Genomic DNA, 16,515 nt, shown 5'->3' with positions numbered 1-16,515 from the left:
GTGCTGGGGCCTCAACATTTTACAATTTATATCAATGACTTAGTGGAGTGAAGGCATGATAGCTAAATTTGCAGATGGCACAAAGATCAGCAAAAAAGTAGGTTGTGAAAAGGACATAAGAAGGTTGCAGATGGATATAGATAGGTTGAGTGAGTGGGGAAAAAATCTGGCAGATGGAGAATAATGTGGGAAAAGGTGAAGTTGTTCGCTTTGGCAGGAAGAATAATAAAACAGTATATTTCTTAAACAGAGAACAACTGTAGAATTCCGAGGTGCAGAGGAATCGAGATGCATGAGTCACAAAAAGTTAGTATGCAGATACAGCAGGCAAATAAAATGGCTAATGGAATGCTATCCTTTATTAAGAGAGGAATTGAACATAAAAGTAAGGATGTTATGCTTCAATTATGCAGGGCATTGGTGAGGCCATATCTCGAATACTGTATGCAGCTTTGATCTCCTTATTTAAGGAAGGTTATAAATGCATTGGAAGTGGTTCAGAGGAGGCTTGCTAGATTGATACCTGGAATGAGTGGGTTGTCTTATGAGGAAAGGTTAAACAGACTGGGTTTGCTTCTACTGGAGTTTAGAAGAGTGAGAGGTGACTTGGTTGAAGTATATAAGATTGTGAATAGTCTCGATAAGGTGGACATGAAAAGGATATTTCCTCTTGTGGGTGAGTCCATAACTAGGGAACACTGTTTTAAAATTAGGGTTGCCCTTTTAGGACAGAGATGAGAAGTTTTTTTATCTGAGGGTTGTGCGACTTTGGGACTCTCTGTCTCAGAAGGCGGTGGAGGTGGGGTTATTGAATGTTTTTAAGGTGGAGTTAGATTGCCTAACAAGAATATAAGCTTATTGGGGGTTGGTGGGAATGTGGAATTTGAAACCCAAACAGATCAGGTATCTTATTGAATGGCAGGGCAGGCCCGAGGGGCCGAATGACCTACTTCTGCTCCTATTTCGTATGTTCATATGAAAGATGATCTATTAGATGCCCATGAGGCACGGTCAGATTTTGATAGATTTCAAAAGACGGATGGATGGTCATTCCATAAAGGGATATATCATGGGCTTTAACTGACTATGTAAAAGGTTGCAGAAATTCAATTTGGAGATTCCTTATTTAGTGCTCGCATTCAAATTGCTGCATTGTGCTATGATATCGCATATGGATAGGCTAGTGACCTTAACTGGAGTCTGGTTTTCGTAAAGACACCTTTTTGGATCTGCTGCTCTAGAAAATGTTCCTGAAGAAGTATTCATTTCCAACAGCCTTGGTGGCGCACATGGAATATTCTGTAGTGTCACAAAGGATGGAGAACTCAACGATTGCAGTATTTCATAATTGTTCAGTTACAGGGCACAAGTGTCAGTACAACAGGAGAGTTATTGACAGAAAGAATGAGGATGAAGGCATTTTTAGTAGATCTAGTAGACTACTGGATTGGAGTAGCAATAATAGACAAATGAACCTCAGGAATGCCTGGGGAACAGTTAACAGGTGCTTCAGAGGTAACTCAAAATATCATTATGCAATGAAATCCCCAGAGCGGAACAGCAGAGTTTTTGAAACGATGCATGTCACAGACAATTCAGAAGCTAAAGATGATGATAAGGATCAGTCTGATGGAATGGTACTAGTCGCAAGAAGCTTTAGTCTGGTAATGAATGTATTAGTTATGGATTCATTTAAGTGTGCCGTGTTAGTTAGTGGTTGTACCTCAACAGTGTGGAACTCAGATTGATTAAAATGTTATTTAGGTTCACGCATTAGTAAGGATCAAAGTAAGGTTAGAGAGTATGAATGTTCTACCTGTTTCAGGTTTTGGGATGACAACACATTGAGATTACTGATAAGAATGGTAATTCTATGCAAAATAGCTGGAGTAAGCCGCTTTATTAGTACAGATGTAGTCACTGGTGAGATATCTTTGCTGCTCAGCAAACCTTCTACAAAAAAAGCACAAAATGAAATTGGCATGGAACATGATAAAGCAATTGTTTTTGGAAGGTTAGTAGATCTGCAGTTCACCTAATTAGGGCATTATTGCATCCCCTTAACAAAACCTGACATTTTTAATCAGAATGTTAAAGAAATGTTAAAAAATGTCAGGTGATAGGAATTTGAGAGGAAAGAAGAAGCAGATTGTCTTAAATAAACAATTTGCTAACCCTTCTTGTCACAGATTAAAAATCCTACCAAAGCGCGCAGATGTGGTTCATAAAAACAAAAAGCTAAAAGCTACTGCGGATGCTGGAAATCCAAAACAAAACAAAAACAGAATTACCTGGAAAAACTCAGCAAGTCTGGCAGCATCGGCGGAGAAGAAGCTGCCAGACTTGCTGAGTTTTTCCAGGTAATTCTGTTTCAGATGTGGTTCATGATGAGTATACAAGGCTCAATGAAGATATTAGTGAAAAATGTGACATATGTAAAAAGTCACATTGGAAGTCACAATGTCCCACTGTAAGTCTTCCATTGGCATGAGGCTTTAATGAAGTAGTAGCCATGGATTTAAAGGTATGGGACAAAGACAGAAACATTTTCATTTTACTTTTTATAAACATGGCAAGCAAATTCAGTCTTTCTACAGTAATACATGTTAAGGAGAAAATTGTTGATAAAGAAATTGTAGATAAAGTCATGGGAAAATGGATAGTGACCAGACTCAGAGCGCTGGCTAAATTTCTAACTGACATTGGGGGGTTGGGGGATGGTAGTGGAGGTAGCTGGAGTTTATTATCAACGAATTTAGAGACATGTATGAAAATATGAACATTCTTGTCATGAACACTGCAGTTGAAAATCCTTTCAGCAATGGAGCAATGGTCTCTGTGAAAGAAATCATGTGAAGATTAATGAGATTCTTCATAAGATCTTAGCCAATCAACCAAACTGCAAATTATCAACTGCCCTGGCATGGGCAGTCCATGCAAAGAATTTGCTTCAAATGGTTGGGGCTATAGCCTATATCAATTGGTGTATGGGACCAAAATACCATCTGTGATATGTGTATTCCCCAGGTCCTAGAAAGGACTACAGTTAGTTCATTTTTTTCCCGTACACTTGAATGCTTTACATTCAGGGATAAGGGCACTCATCAAGGCGGAAGTCTCAGGGAAAATTCAGGGAACTCTAAGGCATTGCATAAGTCTGAGATAAACTTTTATTCTGGGGATTTAGTATACTATAAAAGAGAGGGTCATAAAGAATGGAAAGGTCTGGGGAAGGTAATAGGGTGTGATAGTAAGACAGTAGCTGTCCACATGATAGCCAAACTATTAATCTATTTATCTTGGTTAACTGGGATTAATTACAAACTTTCAGAATCTGAGCAATTAATAGAAGGGGATGAAGAACCCCATACTCATATGTTTGACAGTAATGAGGAACAGAATATGGTAGATTAGGGGCCAGATAATGATAGGCAGAATGATAACCCACAGAGCAGAGCTATCATATCCAAAGGGCAACTACCTAGAGTGGCTATTCGTGTGATGTACGTACCAGAGGGTCCAGTGAACGGAGTGATATGACTATTGTAGGGAGAGCAGGGAAAGCTACTAGCAAGTTCAAACATCAGCTAAATGTACAAGATGATGGACAAGAGGTCTGTGGACTGGCAAAATGGGGTGAAATAAGAAAACAAAGAATGCATTCTCATAGTGGATCTGGGAGCGAGTCTTACAGTAGGAAATGATCACGTACCGGTGATAAAGCCTTTGATCGTGGGAGGGCGAGATCCCGCAGTAATAGTCCAGAAAGACATAGAAGGGCAAGTAGAGGCCGTAGCTTGACTAGATTATGCAATAGAACAAGGGCTACAAAACAATCAAGGAAAACTACTAAAAGTTGAAGCCCCTATGAGTGAGAAGCTCAGGTGGCTGCCAACAAATTAGAAGATGAATTAATAAGAGAGGCAAACAAAAAATGATGGATAGTTGGAAGTGTTACTCGTATCCTGATACATAGTGCTAGGTTGACACAGAAAGATAATTTTACATCTAAAGAAGAAACAGGGCAGTTAAGAAGTTTGTTTGGACAGTTGAATTGCTTATGCACTCAGGAAAGACCAGATGCCGATTTTGATGTCATGGAACTAATTACTAATTTGAAACACATGACAATTGAGGATGTTTTAAGGGCAAATACAACATTAAAATAACTAAATATGGAGAAATGCATACTCAAGTTCCCAACCTTGGGGGACCCGAAGGACATGCAATGGTTCTTTTTCATGACTTCTCATGCCAATCTTCCAAATAGGCATTCAAATACAGCTGGTTTAAAAAATTCTTAGTGGGTGAAAATGTAAAGTGTTGCCCTTTGGTCTGGGAAGCTAAGAAAATAAAAAGGTAGTTAAAAGTACTTTAGCTGCAGAAACACTGACTCTTGTAGAAGCAATAGATCTGGGGTTGTACTTACCAAATATTTTAGGAGAAATTCTATACAACTGGTGTACTGAGAATCGTTTTGCCATTGAATGTTATATAATTGTTCCCTGTGGGATAATGTACATTCAACTGAAAACTATTGACTAAAAATAGGCAAGTATTGATCTTGTTAGATATTCTAGAAAGAAAACAAATCTCAAAGATTAAATGGATCATGCAAATCATCAATTGTTGGATTGCTTTACAAAAGGAATGCTTGCACAAAGAGACTATTGGAGGACCTAGAAGAGAGATGTGTTATATTATGATGTGGTGTACAGAATATGGAAAATCATTTTTTCCTTTCTCTTTTCAATTTGTTTTGAAATATTGTTTATAGGTTATAAAGTTTTTAAAGAAAATAGAAAATAAATCTGTTAATGGTATTAAAAACAGAAAATGCTGTAAAAGCTCAGCAGGTCTAGCGGCATCTGTGGAGAGAGAAACAGAGTTAATGTTTCGAGTCCGTATAACCTGAAGAAGGGTCATACAGATTGGGAACATTAACTCTGTTTCTCTCTCCACAGATGCTGCTAGGTCTGCTGAGTTTTTCCAGCATTTTCTGTTTTTGTTTCAGATTTCCAGCATCTGCAGTATTATGCTTTTATCTGTTAATGGTATGTTAATTGTATTATTAAGGTTATAGATACATAGGTGGAGGGCATTGATTGATTAAGTACCATAAGCACGTATAGAGAGAGACTTCTCGGACACTGGGTGTTGTTTATGGAGGAGGCCATCATATGTAATGTTGCATTCTATAAATTACTCTAGTATGAAGTAAAAGATTGGCGTTTGACTTCCTATTTTGCCACCTGGCTTCAGAATGATCTAACAGCAGGTGATGCCAGTTGCAACATGTGAAGCAGGTAAGCTTATTGGGCCTTAGAGAAATACTTCTATTCTCTTTGGCCCACAAGCAATGTTGAAAGGGTACTTACCTCGTGGATCCAGCCCTCCTCACCTCCTTTTAGCTGTCAGGTTTTCCAAAGGTTCCCAGGGAACTGAGATGGGCCTTCTAACCTGTCCACCTCAACATCCTCCTGCCTTTGTTTCCACCTCCGCCCTGCTTCAGGAGATAGCAGTCCTGCCACTTCACGATGAAATAGTGTGGGCAGGCACTGCTGGGGAGGAGGTGGGATCACGATGTCGGGAAATAGCCTGATTTGCGATTCCCGCCACATGGACCCAAATTCAAGCAGGGTGTTACACATTAATTACTGTGTATGTTGCAGGTTTCACACCACATGCCTTTTACACCACAATGGTGTGCCATAACATCCCAAACAAGTTCACCAGAAGTGAAAACACATCCGGTATTATTTGTGCAGTTAGGACCAACATAGAATACAACTGTAAGCTAGTTTGGCTATAAGAATCGCTAGATCAACGCAGATGCACTGGTAAACCATTCCTTTATTTGTAGGGCTTCATTTCTTTTTCTCTTCTATTGGCAAGTCCTGCTTATGTCAATGTTATTTCTGTAGTGAGTTTTATTTATTTTTCCCATTCAATTTTTTTCTAATACTGTTAATTCAGAGAAGCTTAATACACACATTTGTTTTCATTAACACATCATATAGTGATTTTTGTGTGTTTAATATTCCATATAATAATGTGAGGCAAAAGCTATTTCATGCCATACCAGCAACAGCTCTGCATAAAACCATAAAGTTTGTCATTCAAACTAATATTTGCATTTGGAGTTTTAAATTTGCCTGTGGTATTAGCAGAGTGCAAGAGGAGGACTTATGGGATATAAAATGCAGTAGTTCTGATCATAGCTCACTCCTAACTTCAAGAGTTATCAGGTCAGCTGCTAAATTGTATGTCTTAGTTCCTCATCATGAGCCCTTTATTTAAGGATACTCATTCTTATTGATAAAGAAGTATATTTACCCTGCATCTGATAAGAGGGCCCTCTGTTGGTCAGTCACACATCTATGTAATTTTACCTAACCATCCCCATCCTTAATCTATCCACTGTGCTGTCAATGTACGGAATAATGTTTTTATACCAAATATTTAACTTTGCATATTATATCAACAGTTGGACAATTGTCTTGTTTACACTTTTAATATTTTATCATAAAATATAATATTCATGTTGTTGAGGGATATAACTGTGATTATGGACTGAAGTTCAATAACTCTGTGGCTCAAATTTCAGCCAATATTTCATCAAATTCAGAAGGACTGAAAATGGCAGTCGTTTATCATCTATAAATGAATTAATACCACAAAACTAACTCACCAGTCCAACAATTCCTATGTTCCTAGAATCCAAATTCAGAACCAACCCATTTTCTGCCTGTGGTAGATATTCCTTTCCCCACACACAGTCACCTCAATGGCCTATCTAGGTGAGATTATCAAATTAACGAAGCATTCAGAGATATTTTAAAACATCTAACATCTATGATCCTCTAAAGTATTGGCCATTAGTAACTGGCTTGAGAATTAATAAACTTATTTCACACAGGATCCACTGGATGGCAAATTGAGACTGTCATGAACACAAAGCTGTATCTGCTGTGAAAAGTCATTGTGCTTATCTATGGTACCACCCAGTCCTCTAATAATTATTTCAATAAATCTATTTCTAATATTACTTTCATTTAAAAAAGATGTAAACTTAGAAATAATACATGAGAAACTATTCAATTAGTTGGAAAATAGATTTTTACTTTTGAATTATATATTTTAGTATCTGAAACCAGAGTCAAATTATTGTATATATCAATACATGTATCAAAGTTCACACTTGCAGATCTTACACTTAATAAATCCTATAAGTATTGTAAATAAAATGGAATTTTATTGGTGAAATTTAAGTGACTGTGCACTGTGCTTCCAGCATTGTTAGCACAATATATACATAACAAAGTCAGGTCGTTCTCACTTTTCCTATTTCACTGACTTATCAAAGAAACATTGTCATTTATTGTCCATTGTCCATTTTTAGCATCAAGATATGAATGATGTCAGTTGCAACACGCTGATGTAGTTTGAGTGATAATGAAAAAAGGTCAAACAGACAAATTATATTAAAAAAATAAAAAGAATTCTGCGAAAACTACACTGTAATTGTTAACCCAGCAGTACGTATCAGCCTTCCAAACAACTAATGTTGTGCCTCCAAATTTGAATATTTGAAGCAAGTGTTTTCAGGAACTGAGGTTCTTTGTAAACTCCACAGAGAACAACGAGGCCTCTTAAAATAGCAAAAACATATGATTTGAAGAAACAGAATATCCAATGGCAGCTCTTTTGTGTAAATTCGACCCCAATAGGAACAAAACCTTGGCAAGATTAAAAAAGAACAATGATAGAAAATAAAAATGAAAAAAAAACCCATATACTTCTGAGCAATGCCAGTAGATTCTAATGATATGAATTGTAACACAACTCTTATTAAACTTTCAGAACTGTACTTAGGAATATTTACTCATCACTGGTTTTGTAGGATTTGTTATTAATAAAAGCTCAGCCATAATTTCACTAAAAAAGGGCTCGAAGACCTAATCCTGCTCCTTTTTCTCTTAAAAATCAGCCTATAGCAGATAAAATGTAACATTCTTCACTCTCAAGGTTTTCCTGCTCTCTTGTACTGAAATTCTACAATGACTTATTAAACAAACAGGGTGATAAATTTAGGTTTCTAACAATCATACAGTTAGACATCTATACAATAGACTGCAACAACAAACAAGACAGTAGCCAGTTACACCAGAACACTTAGGCTCTAAGAATTCAATTATTTGACTTAAACCGTATTAATTTTAAACACATAGGCATTGAAATAAAAAATACACTGTCAACTTAAGTGCTCTATAATGTAATAATATTAATGAAAATTATGTTATTACAAATGCTTTGTGCAATTCAGAATGGTGGCCATGATGGAAATAGACTCAACTGAAATGTTGCTATTCCTTTTAGTTATTATATAGACCTATGCACATTTAGTGATGTCACTGGGACATCAGTTGCCTTTTGTATGGTGAAGAGTTAGATTTTTATGTTTACTATTTCAATATATTGCTCCAATATTCCCTTGAAAGTGCTGACTCATGTTAGGGTGCAGTTCTACAGACACCAGCAACCTTCTAGTCCCTCAGTTATTTTTGTAAGCTTGGCCAGAGAATGTCACTAGCTAACGTGGGATTTGCTGAGCCCAATCCTATATTTGATGGACAACTCATGCCTATTCTCTGCAGCTGAGACCATTGGGCCAATGCAGCAGGAACATGGATTGATTTTTTTTACCTGAGATACTACAGCTAACTTTAGTGTCTTCATTGTTATCTTAATTGAGCTCATCTACCTCAACACATATTAGGTCATAAACTTGGGGTTTTCCTGCACTGTACAGTTTAGTACTAGCTCATATAGTACATTTACTCACTCAGCCATCAGCAAACCCCTAAAAGCTGTTTCTCTAATTCATGTACTTACCAATGGTAGCCTGCTGCCAGGAATACTGGGAAAGTCATGGTGTTCGACATGGTATCCAACATTGAAGGTTATCCAGTTGAGAGGACCATAATACGAGTAGGTTTCATGACCCTTCAGAAACATGTAATGCTCAGCAATGAAGTGTCCAGAGATTGGATGTATACCCATACATAGGAGTGAGCCTGCTATGAAGTATACTATTGGTTTCAAGCCCCACAGATAGTAGATTAGAAAATCGTATGCAAACTGCACCACCGCATTCAACACCTCCAATCTTGTAATGGGTTTAGGGTTAACATAAAGGGGCCTTAGAGCATAAAAAAGTGGTTGGAGAATAAGCCAAATCACTTTGCGAAATGGAGTGCAGAAGAACCATCCTTCGATATCTGTTGGGATATCTACATCTAAGCCATCGCCTCCCAGGTATCGATGGTGATCTATGTGGTATTTCTTGAATGATGCAGAATAAGGCATCCCGATTGGTAGATTAGCAAACATTGCAAACAATCGATTCCATTTTGCTAGCTTATTGCCAAATGCAACATTATGGGAGATATCGTGAATGGCTAGAGTCAATGAATGGTTGACGGCGCCTCCAAAAGCATAAGCCCAGAATATAATCCATTTCCAAGACAAATCTTTCACAAAGAAACATGCAATGGTCTGTGTAAGGACCATTCCAAACACAATCCATTTTAGATTAGGGTCTGGCCCCATTAGTGACTTGATCTCGGGATACTTAGCTGTAGGACAAAAACAAAATACAATTGAGTTAAATTCAAAAGCAGGTAATGATTGAACATAAAAATACTGTCATAAAGTATATTATATGATAACAAGAACAATATGTATTTATTTTTGCACTTCTATGCAGTAAAATGTTCCAAGGTGTTTCACCAGAGCATTATCAAACAAAAATTGACAGAGCCATATAAGGAGGTGTTAGGATAGGTGACCAAAAGAAGTAGGTTTTAAGGAGCATCGGAAACAAGAAGTGAGAGGTAGAGAGGCACAGAAGTTTAGGTATAATATCTGTACAACTGTATGCCATCTGTACAGTTTGGTAAAATATGTATAGTTCAAGTGCTGCACCCTCTCTGTTATCCTAAAAAAATGGGCTTCATTTATTTATGAATTCTGCCTGTGAGAGCTCAGTTGGCTATTTAATCACAAATCACAAATTACAAATTCAATAGGCCTGCAAGAGGCAAAGGTCTGGTGCTAGCAGTCCTGCCTCTGAATCAGAAGGTGCAGAGTTTGAATATTGCTTCAGACAATCCCAGTGATTGGAGACTGGAGCTCCGGCTCTGAATTGTGGGTTGGCATTCAGTGGGTTATCCATGTCCAGTGATGTCAGTGGCTTTCCTTATGGTATGGCTTGTGGAAGCCCATAAAATCCAAAGCTAACTATCAGTTGGTATGAATATCAGAGAGTTGTGCAGGAAATTCCTGGTGGATAGCTGAGTAAAGGCTGGGGCCACTTTAACTCCCAGGCCTAAAATTCCTGTACTGTCTACCACTCAAAGCTGACAGGAATGGTGCAAGAACCAGCAAGTGGGAATGGCCCATCAGGTGAGTAGCTGCTTTTGCTGGGGACATAAGTGAACGGTTCCCAGCAAGGTAAGTGAGCGTGGCCTGTGGGCAACTGGAAAAGGGATGGAGGGAAAGCACAGGGAAGAGAAGGCCCAAGGTTTCCTTGCTGAATCAGAAAGAACTTGAAGATTTTTAAAAAAAAACACTTATCTGGGGATTTGTCTGGTTGGATCGTGATCGCTGCCAGCTTTTGCTGACAGGTTTGATGCCATGTGGGTCTCACGATCCCCAGAATTGAATTTTGTGAAGTATTCTCCCTACCAACATTGTTCTGTACAGTGTTAAAAAAGCAGTAGGCAGGAATACACAAACTGTTCTCCCCACAACCACTATTTTATTGACCCACTCAGCCCACTCGGTGCCAGTCGGCTGGGTTAAAAGCCGGGCTTCGGTGTATGCCAATCCAGCTATAAAGACACTTGTGAGCACAAGCTTTGGTTGATGTGCATTGTAATGGTGCCACAGGTTAGTGTGCGTATGTAAGGGCCCCACCCCACACACACACACACACACACACACACACGAGTTGGTAACAAGATTAACTGTCCAAATTCTATCAAACTACAAACTTGTATAAAAGTGGCATGAAAACTACAAAGAACTAATGCATTGTGTTGTGGCAGCTAAAGAGCTCTTACACTGTGTGAATTCTATTCATATATTTTTAAATAAGTCTCCAAAACTAGTACACATACTATGGCCTCATTTTTACCCTTGGCGCAGGCGCACGAGATCAGCGGGCCTGGGACTGGTCGGGAAACGGGCCCTCACCCCTGATCGGCCTCCAACCGCAATTTCACGTTGGCTGGCCAATTAAGGCCCACCCAGTGTGAAACGCTGTGAAACCCCAATGGTCGAGAAGGGCTGGGTGGGGGCCTGTCAGGCGCCGGGTCCAATGGTGACCCAGCGGGCGGTTTAAAAACGGCACAAGCAGCTCCTTGAAGGCTGCCAGGGAAGAACATACCTTCTGCGTGCTGAAGACCGAAGCTATGGCCTCGACTGCGGCTGGAGACGCCAGGCAGGAGGGCAGGCCGGGTGGGCACTTGGCCCCCCTGCTTTTCGGACAAGTGCCTTGCAGTCCTCATGGAGGATGTGGCTGCCAGGAGGGACACCCTTGTCCCCAGAAATGGAAGGAGGAGGCCACCGCACCTGACAAAAAAAAGCTTGTGAGGAGGTGGTAGCCCAGGTCAGCAGCCACGGCATTGTGCGACGCACATGGGTGCAGTGTCGCAAAAGGTTCAACGACCTGCTGCACTCAGGAAGGGTGAGTATCGTGTTGGCATGGATCAGTGTGGTGAAGTGTTAAGGACTGGCCCTCCCCCTGTGGAGTTCAGGGGTGTTAGAGTCTGAGTGCCAATTGTCAATGACGCCGGAGCTGGCCAAGGTAGTGAGCCCTGGCTGCTTGGACTGAGTACTTTGAGGCTTGAGGGCCACGACTCAGATGTGCCCTGCAAGGTGTTCCTCAGGTGGGTTGGCCAGTCTGCAATAGCGCTGCAGGTAGAGAGTGGACTAATCAATGTGCCTCTGTCCTTTCAGGAGAAGATGAGCTATAAGATTGAGAGGTCACGGACAGGCAGAGCACCGCCCCCCCCCCCGCCCCCCCAAACCTCCTAATCCTTACAAGATTTGAGCAGGATGCCTTGGAGCTGGAGAGGTGCCACGCACCTTGGTTAGCCGGTCGTGGAAAGGCTGGGGTGTCACACGCGGGTAAAATTGCAATGCACAGAGGCGAGAGTTTCAGATGGTGCAAAAATTCTTGTGTAGCCTCTTCATTGATGGGAACCTCAAAATTGGAGTCCCCATTGATCATTTAAAGATGATGGCACCATAATGCAGATCTCCATTGTCTCACCAGGGTGCCTGGCATGCACAGTGACAGTGTGATGACTTAAACTAATGACGTGTCCTTGTTCTCCCTTAGATTTGCCAGCAGACACTCATTCACAGGACCTCGAAGAGCCACCCCTGATGCCAAAGGACCACCGGGCTTCAGCTGCACCTGTGTCACACCCGCTCTCTGAACCAGGTACCAACACAGATGCTAGTGCCTTGGTGGGCATCAGATCTTCGGTTGGAATGTCGGAGCACATCGGTGAGGGCACTTCACACTCAATTGAGGAGCAAGCAGAGGTAGAGAGTGCCCAGGGTGCCGGCAGTTGGAGGACTGCTGGAGACCAGGTGGATTCTGAATCCAAGGCAGATGATGAGCCTCTGGAGTCGTCCATTAGACGGCAGATGCTGGATGTCCAGCAAGATGTGCGGGAGAATCTGGCAGAGATCCATAAGGGTGTGCGTGCCATGGTCTCTGTTGTGGAGGAGTCTATGTGGAGCATGAGCACTGTGTTGACCCTCACGGCCAAGCGCACAGCCTCCTCCATTGAGACAGTGGCAACTCTCTTGGACAGGCAGCTCCAGGGACAGAATGAGGGGTTCCTGGGGTTGTGCTCAGACCTGCAAGCCCTCACACAGGCAATGGCCTCAGGTGGTCAGTGCCAGTGTGGGAGATGGATGAGGCACCCAGTATCCCAGCTAGGTGCCCGTCCATCAATGGCGAGCAGGGAGGTCCAGAGCGACCTCTCATTGGAGCACAAGCTGCCTGTCATCTCTATGGGTTCCTCTCAGAGCGCTCTGGATGTCAGCAGCAGCTCCTCCAACCCTCTTCCAATGCCTGTGCATCTGATGATGCTACGATGACTGGGGAGATGCCAGACATGGCACTGGCTGTTCCCTCCCAGGCGGAGCCAGCACAAGCTCCACTGGCCACAGAACGACTGCCAAGCTCCTTGAGGCCAACAATACAGCAGAGTCAGCAATGCTGCTGCCAGTGAAGGCTGGGGGTGGGGAGTGAGGGAGGTGACACACCAAGACGTAGCACTCGTAAACGTAAGTTTAAGGCACCGTGAGCACAAGAGGGATTGGTCACGGGTGATCTTCTGTTCTGTAATGTTTTGTTTATGTTTAGTGGTGTGGAAATGAACACCAGAGAAGGTTATATTAATTTGTTTGGCTTGTGAAAATGACATAAATTTTGTTTTTGTCATAATGGCCTGCGTATGCTTTACTATTTATTTTTGGTGCAGGGTACACCAGTATGTAATGCTGGATGTGAGTGGCTCTAAACTTTATTGCACAGTTGCACAGATACTGAGTGGACTTTGGGTTCAAATGAAAGGGTCATTTCAGACATCCGGGATGGAGGTGGCAGCCCTGGCATTAGGTGGAAGCAGATCTTTGGCAGCCTTGCTGAAGGAGCGTTGGATCAAGGCCCCTGGTGTCCCTGCCTCCCTGAAGGATACGGAGGCCTGCCTCCATGCCCACAGCATTCTCCTCACCATGATCCTCTTCTGACTCACTACTAGATTCATCCTCTGTGGCCCGTGGAGCTGTGTCAAGATCCTCTTCCTTCAGTGGGTACCCCCTTGCCAGTGCCAGATTGTCGAGAGGGCAGCATGCAACCACTATCAGTGATACCTGCTTGCTCCCCATGAAAAGTTCAGGCACCAGAAGTGCATCCTCAGAAGACCTATCTGTCTATCACCCCCTTGTGGAGGCATGACTCCTATTATATCACTGCTCCGCCTCTATTCTTGGGTGGCAGAGAGACGTCATAAGCCACCTTTTCAACGGATAGCCCTTGTCACCCAGCAGCCATCCATCCAGTCGGGCTGGAGCAGTGAGTAGCCTCGGCGCCTGGGAGTATCTCAGGATATAAGCATCATGGGAGTTGCCAGGGTACCTTGCACAGACTTTCAGAATCTGCGTCTTGTGGTCAAACACCATCTAGACCTTCATGGAGTGGAATCCCTTCCTGTTGACGAAGGCACCCAGCTGACCCACTGGCACCTTGATGGCCACATGTGTGCGATCGATTGCCCCTGGATACTGGGGAACCCAGCAATCGCTGCAAACCCTCTGGCTCGCTCAGCCTGGCTGGTCTTGTCTGTACGGAAATGAATAAATGTCACTACCCACCTGAACAGAGCTTCTATCACCAGCTTCACGCAACTGTGGACAGCTGATTGGGACACTCCACAAAGATCCCCCACTGACCCCTGGAAATACCCAGAGGCATAGAAGTTGAGGGCCACTGTGACCTTCAGAGCCATTAGCATGGAGTGTCCACCCACACAGTTGGAGGTGATCTCAGATCCAATCCTATGGCAAATGGAGGTCATAGTTTCCCTGGAGAGGCAGAGCCACCTTCAGCATTACACCTCGGGCATGTTGAGGTAGCTGCATCGCTGCCTGTAAACCCTGGCAGCAGTGGCCCCTTCCGCCTTGGGCTACCTGCTGGCCCTGCGCCTCATGTGCCTGCGCCTCTCCTCCCACAGGCCTCTCCCCTGGAAGCTGCTTTGGGACACCTGGCCTCCTCTCCCTTCCGCCCCTCACTTCCTCCTCAATGGAGGTGCCTCCAACGGAGACCTCAATCCCCATTACCAGGGTAACAGAAGGCTGTCTGATACCTGAAAGGGTCCACAAGTCAAAATGCTCTGGGGGCCTTGGAGAGACCAATGGGTCCTGAAATGAAGCCAAGAAATAATAAGAATGAAGCTCAGGACAGAGATGAAGCTGTTAAGTTCAAACAAGCAACCAGCAGCAAACTATCTCCTAAAGTCCTCACTAATCACAATGGCAATGATGCTGACCCTTTTTATCTCACCCTTGGATGAGGGTTTGCAAAATGTGAGCTGCCCGCCTGCCTGTTTTACCTGTGCGATGAGCGCGAAGTCGCACGGGCAATGTAAAATCGGGATCAATTGGGTTTTTAATGGCCTTTTAATTGATGGCGGGTGCAGCTCTGACACCTGCACGCGTCGCTGACCTGAAGATTGCGCGCGTGGGGGATGACGTTGGGACACTCGCCCAATGTCTTCTCGCGCTATTTTACGCCCGCTCAGGTCAAGCATGCGCCCACTCGGGAGGCATAAAATTCTGCTCTATGTGATTATTAAAATTCAAATCTCATAACAAATTTGCAACACTCAAAAATACAAATGTTTACAAGCTCTGATTTTACTGCCTCACCGCAGATATACCTTCACAAACAAATGAATTGCAATCAAATTTCATAACCTGAGACGTACAGACCTCTACTGCTTTTTCGGTGAATTAGATGTCTTGCGAAATTTGGAACTAATCAGCTAGTTAATATCACAGTTTGATACATTATTAGATTAACTACTCTTATTACAGATCAGTACTTAACAATAACAATGTTATTACTCATAACTGGTATAAGCCTATTTATTTCATACAAACTTAGCTACCCTTCAACATGTTAATCTTCAGCCTTTCAGTATTGAGAGTACAAATCTGATTTGTGGTTTAGATACCAACAAGATCGTTACAAAGTAATTACAGAGAATTGTAAATCTCTTGATTCTTCCTCAATTTTTAAAATTGATTTTGTGAACATTATTCTTTATACAGCGAGCCTTGATAAGTTTCATTTGACTTTTAAGGAGCAAAAAGAAAACAAATGAACAGACCATGAGTGTCAAACATACCAACATCTCATGATGCAATATTCAGTTATCCCAATCGAATTATGCCATTACGTTACATATGTCAAGAGATATGAACATACGAATTAGGAGCAGGAGTAGGCCATTCGGCCCCTTGCGCTTGCTCTGCCATTCAATAAGGTCATGCTCACACACAGGTGGAGAAAATATGAAGTGTTTTTTAACAAGCACTGCCTGATTCGGAGACTTAAAAACAAGGTAATCTTGCATTATGGGTCACTATTTTCCAAAAGAGACAATTGGATGAAGGAGTTCTCTGTATTACCAGTACTTGCCCAACGACAGGCAAAATTAGCTCATTCTCAGAAGCGTGTTAGAGAACTTGGGCTGGATTTTCCCATCCCAAATTGGGACAGAACAGAGGCAGGATGGCACAAAAATGGCACTGGCGGCCTGTGCGCTTGTCTGCCATCTCTGTTCCAAACTCTGCTAACTTTCTCAAGGATGGGGGATTGAGGGGTGGGCGGGGGTGGTGGGCGGGTGGGAAAGTGAAGTCACCCGC

The 16,515-nt window shown here is 42.3% G+C and overlaps 1 protein-coding gene across 1 annotated transcript in view; it reads right to left on the bottom strand.

Moving 5' to 3' along the window:
- The window catches only part of degs2 (delta(4)-desaturase, sphingolipid 2), an 89,799-nt gene that overhangs the window by 57,327 nt on the left and 15,957 nt on the right, over positions 1 to 16,515 (bottom strand). Inside the window, exon 2 of the mRNA XM_078562389.1 lies at positions 8,896 to 9,638. Within this exon, the coding sequence (XP_078418515.1) occupies positions 8,896 to 9,638 (743 nt within the window). The remainder of the gene's footprint in view (positions 1 to 8,895; positions 9,639 to 16,515) is intronic.

Source organism: Cetorhinus maximus, chromosome 18 (genome assembly GCF_964194155.1).
Source record: "Cetorhinus maximus chromosome 18, sCetMax3.hap1.1, whole genome shotgun sequence".
NCBI lineage: Eukaryota > Metazoa > Chordata > Chondrichthyes > Lamniformes > Cetorhinidae > Cetorhinus > Cetorhinus maximus.
The sequence above is the reverse complement of the archived record's forward strand: the minus strand, read 5'-3'. Positions and strand labels throughout refer to the sequence as shown.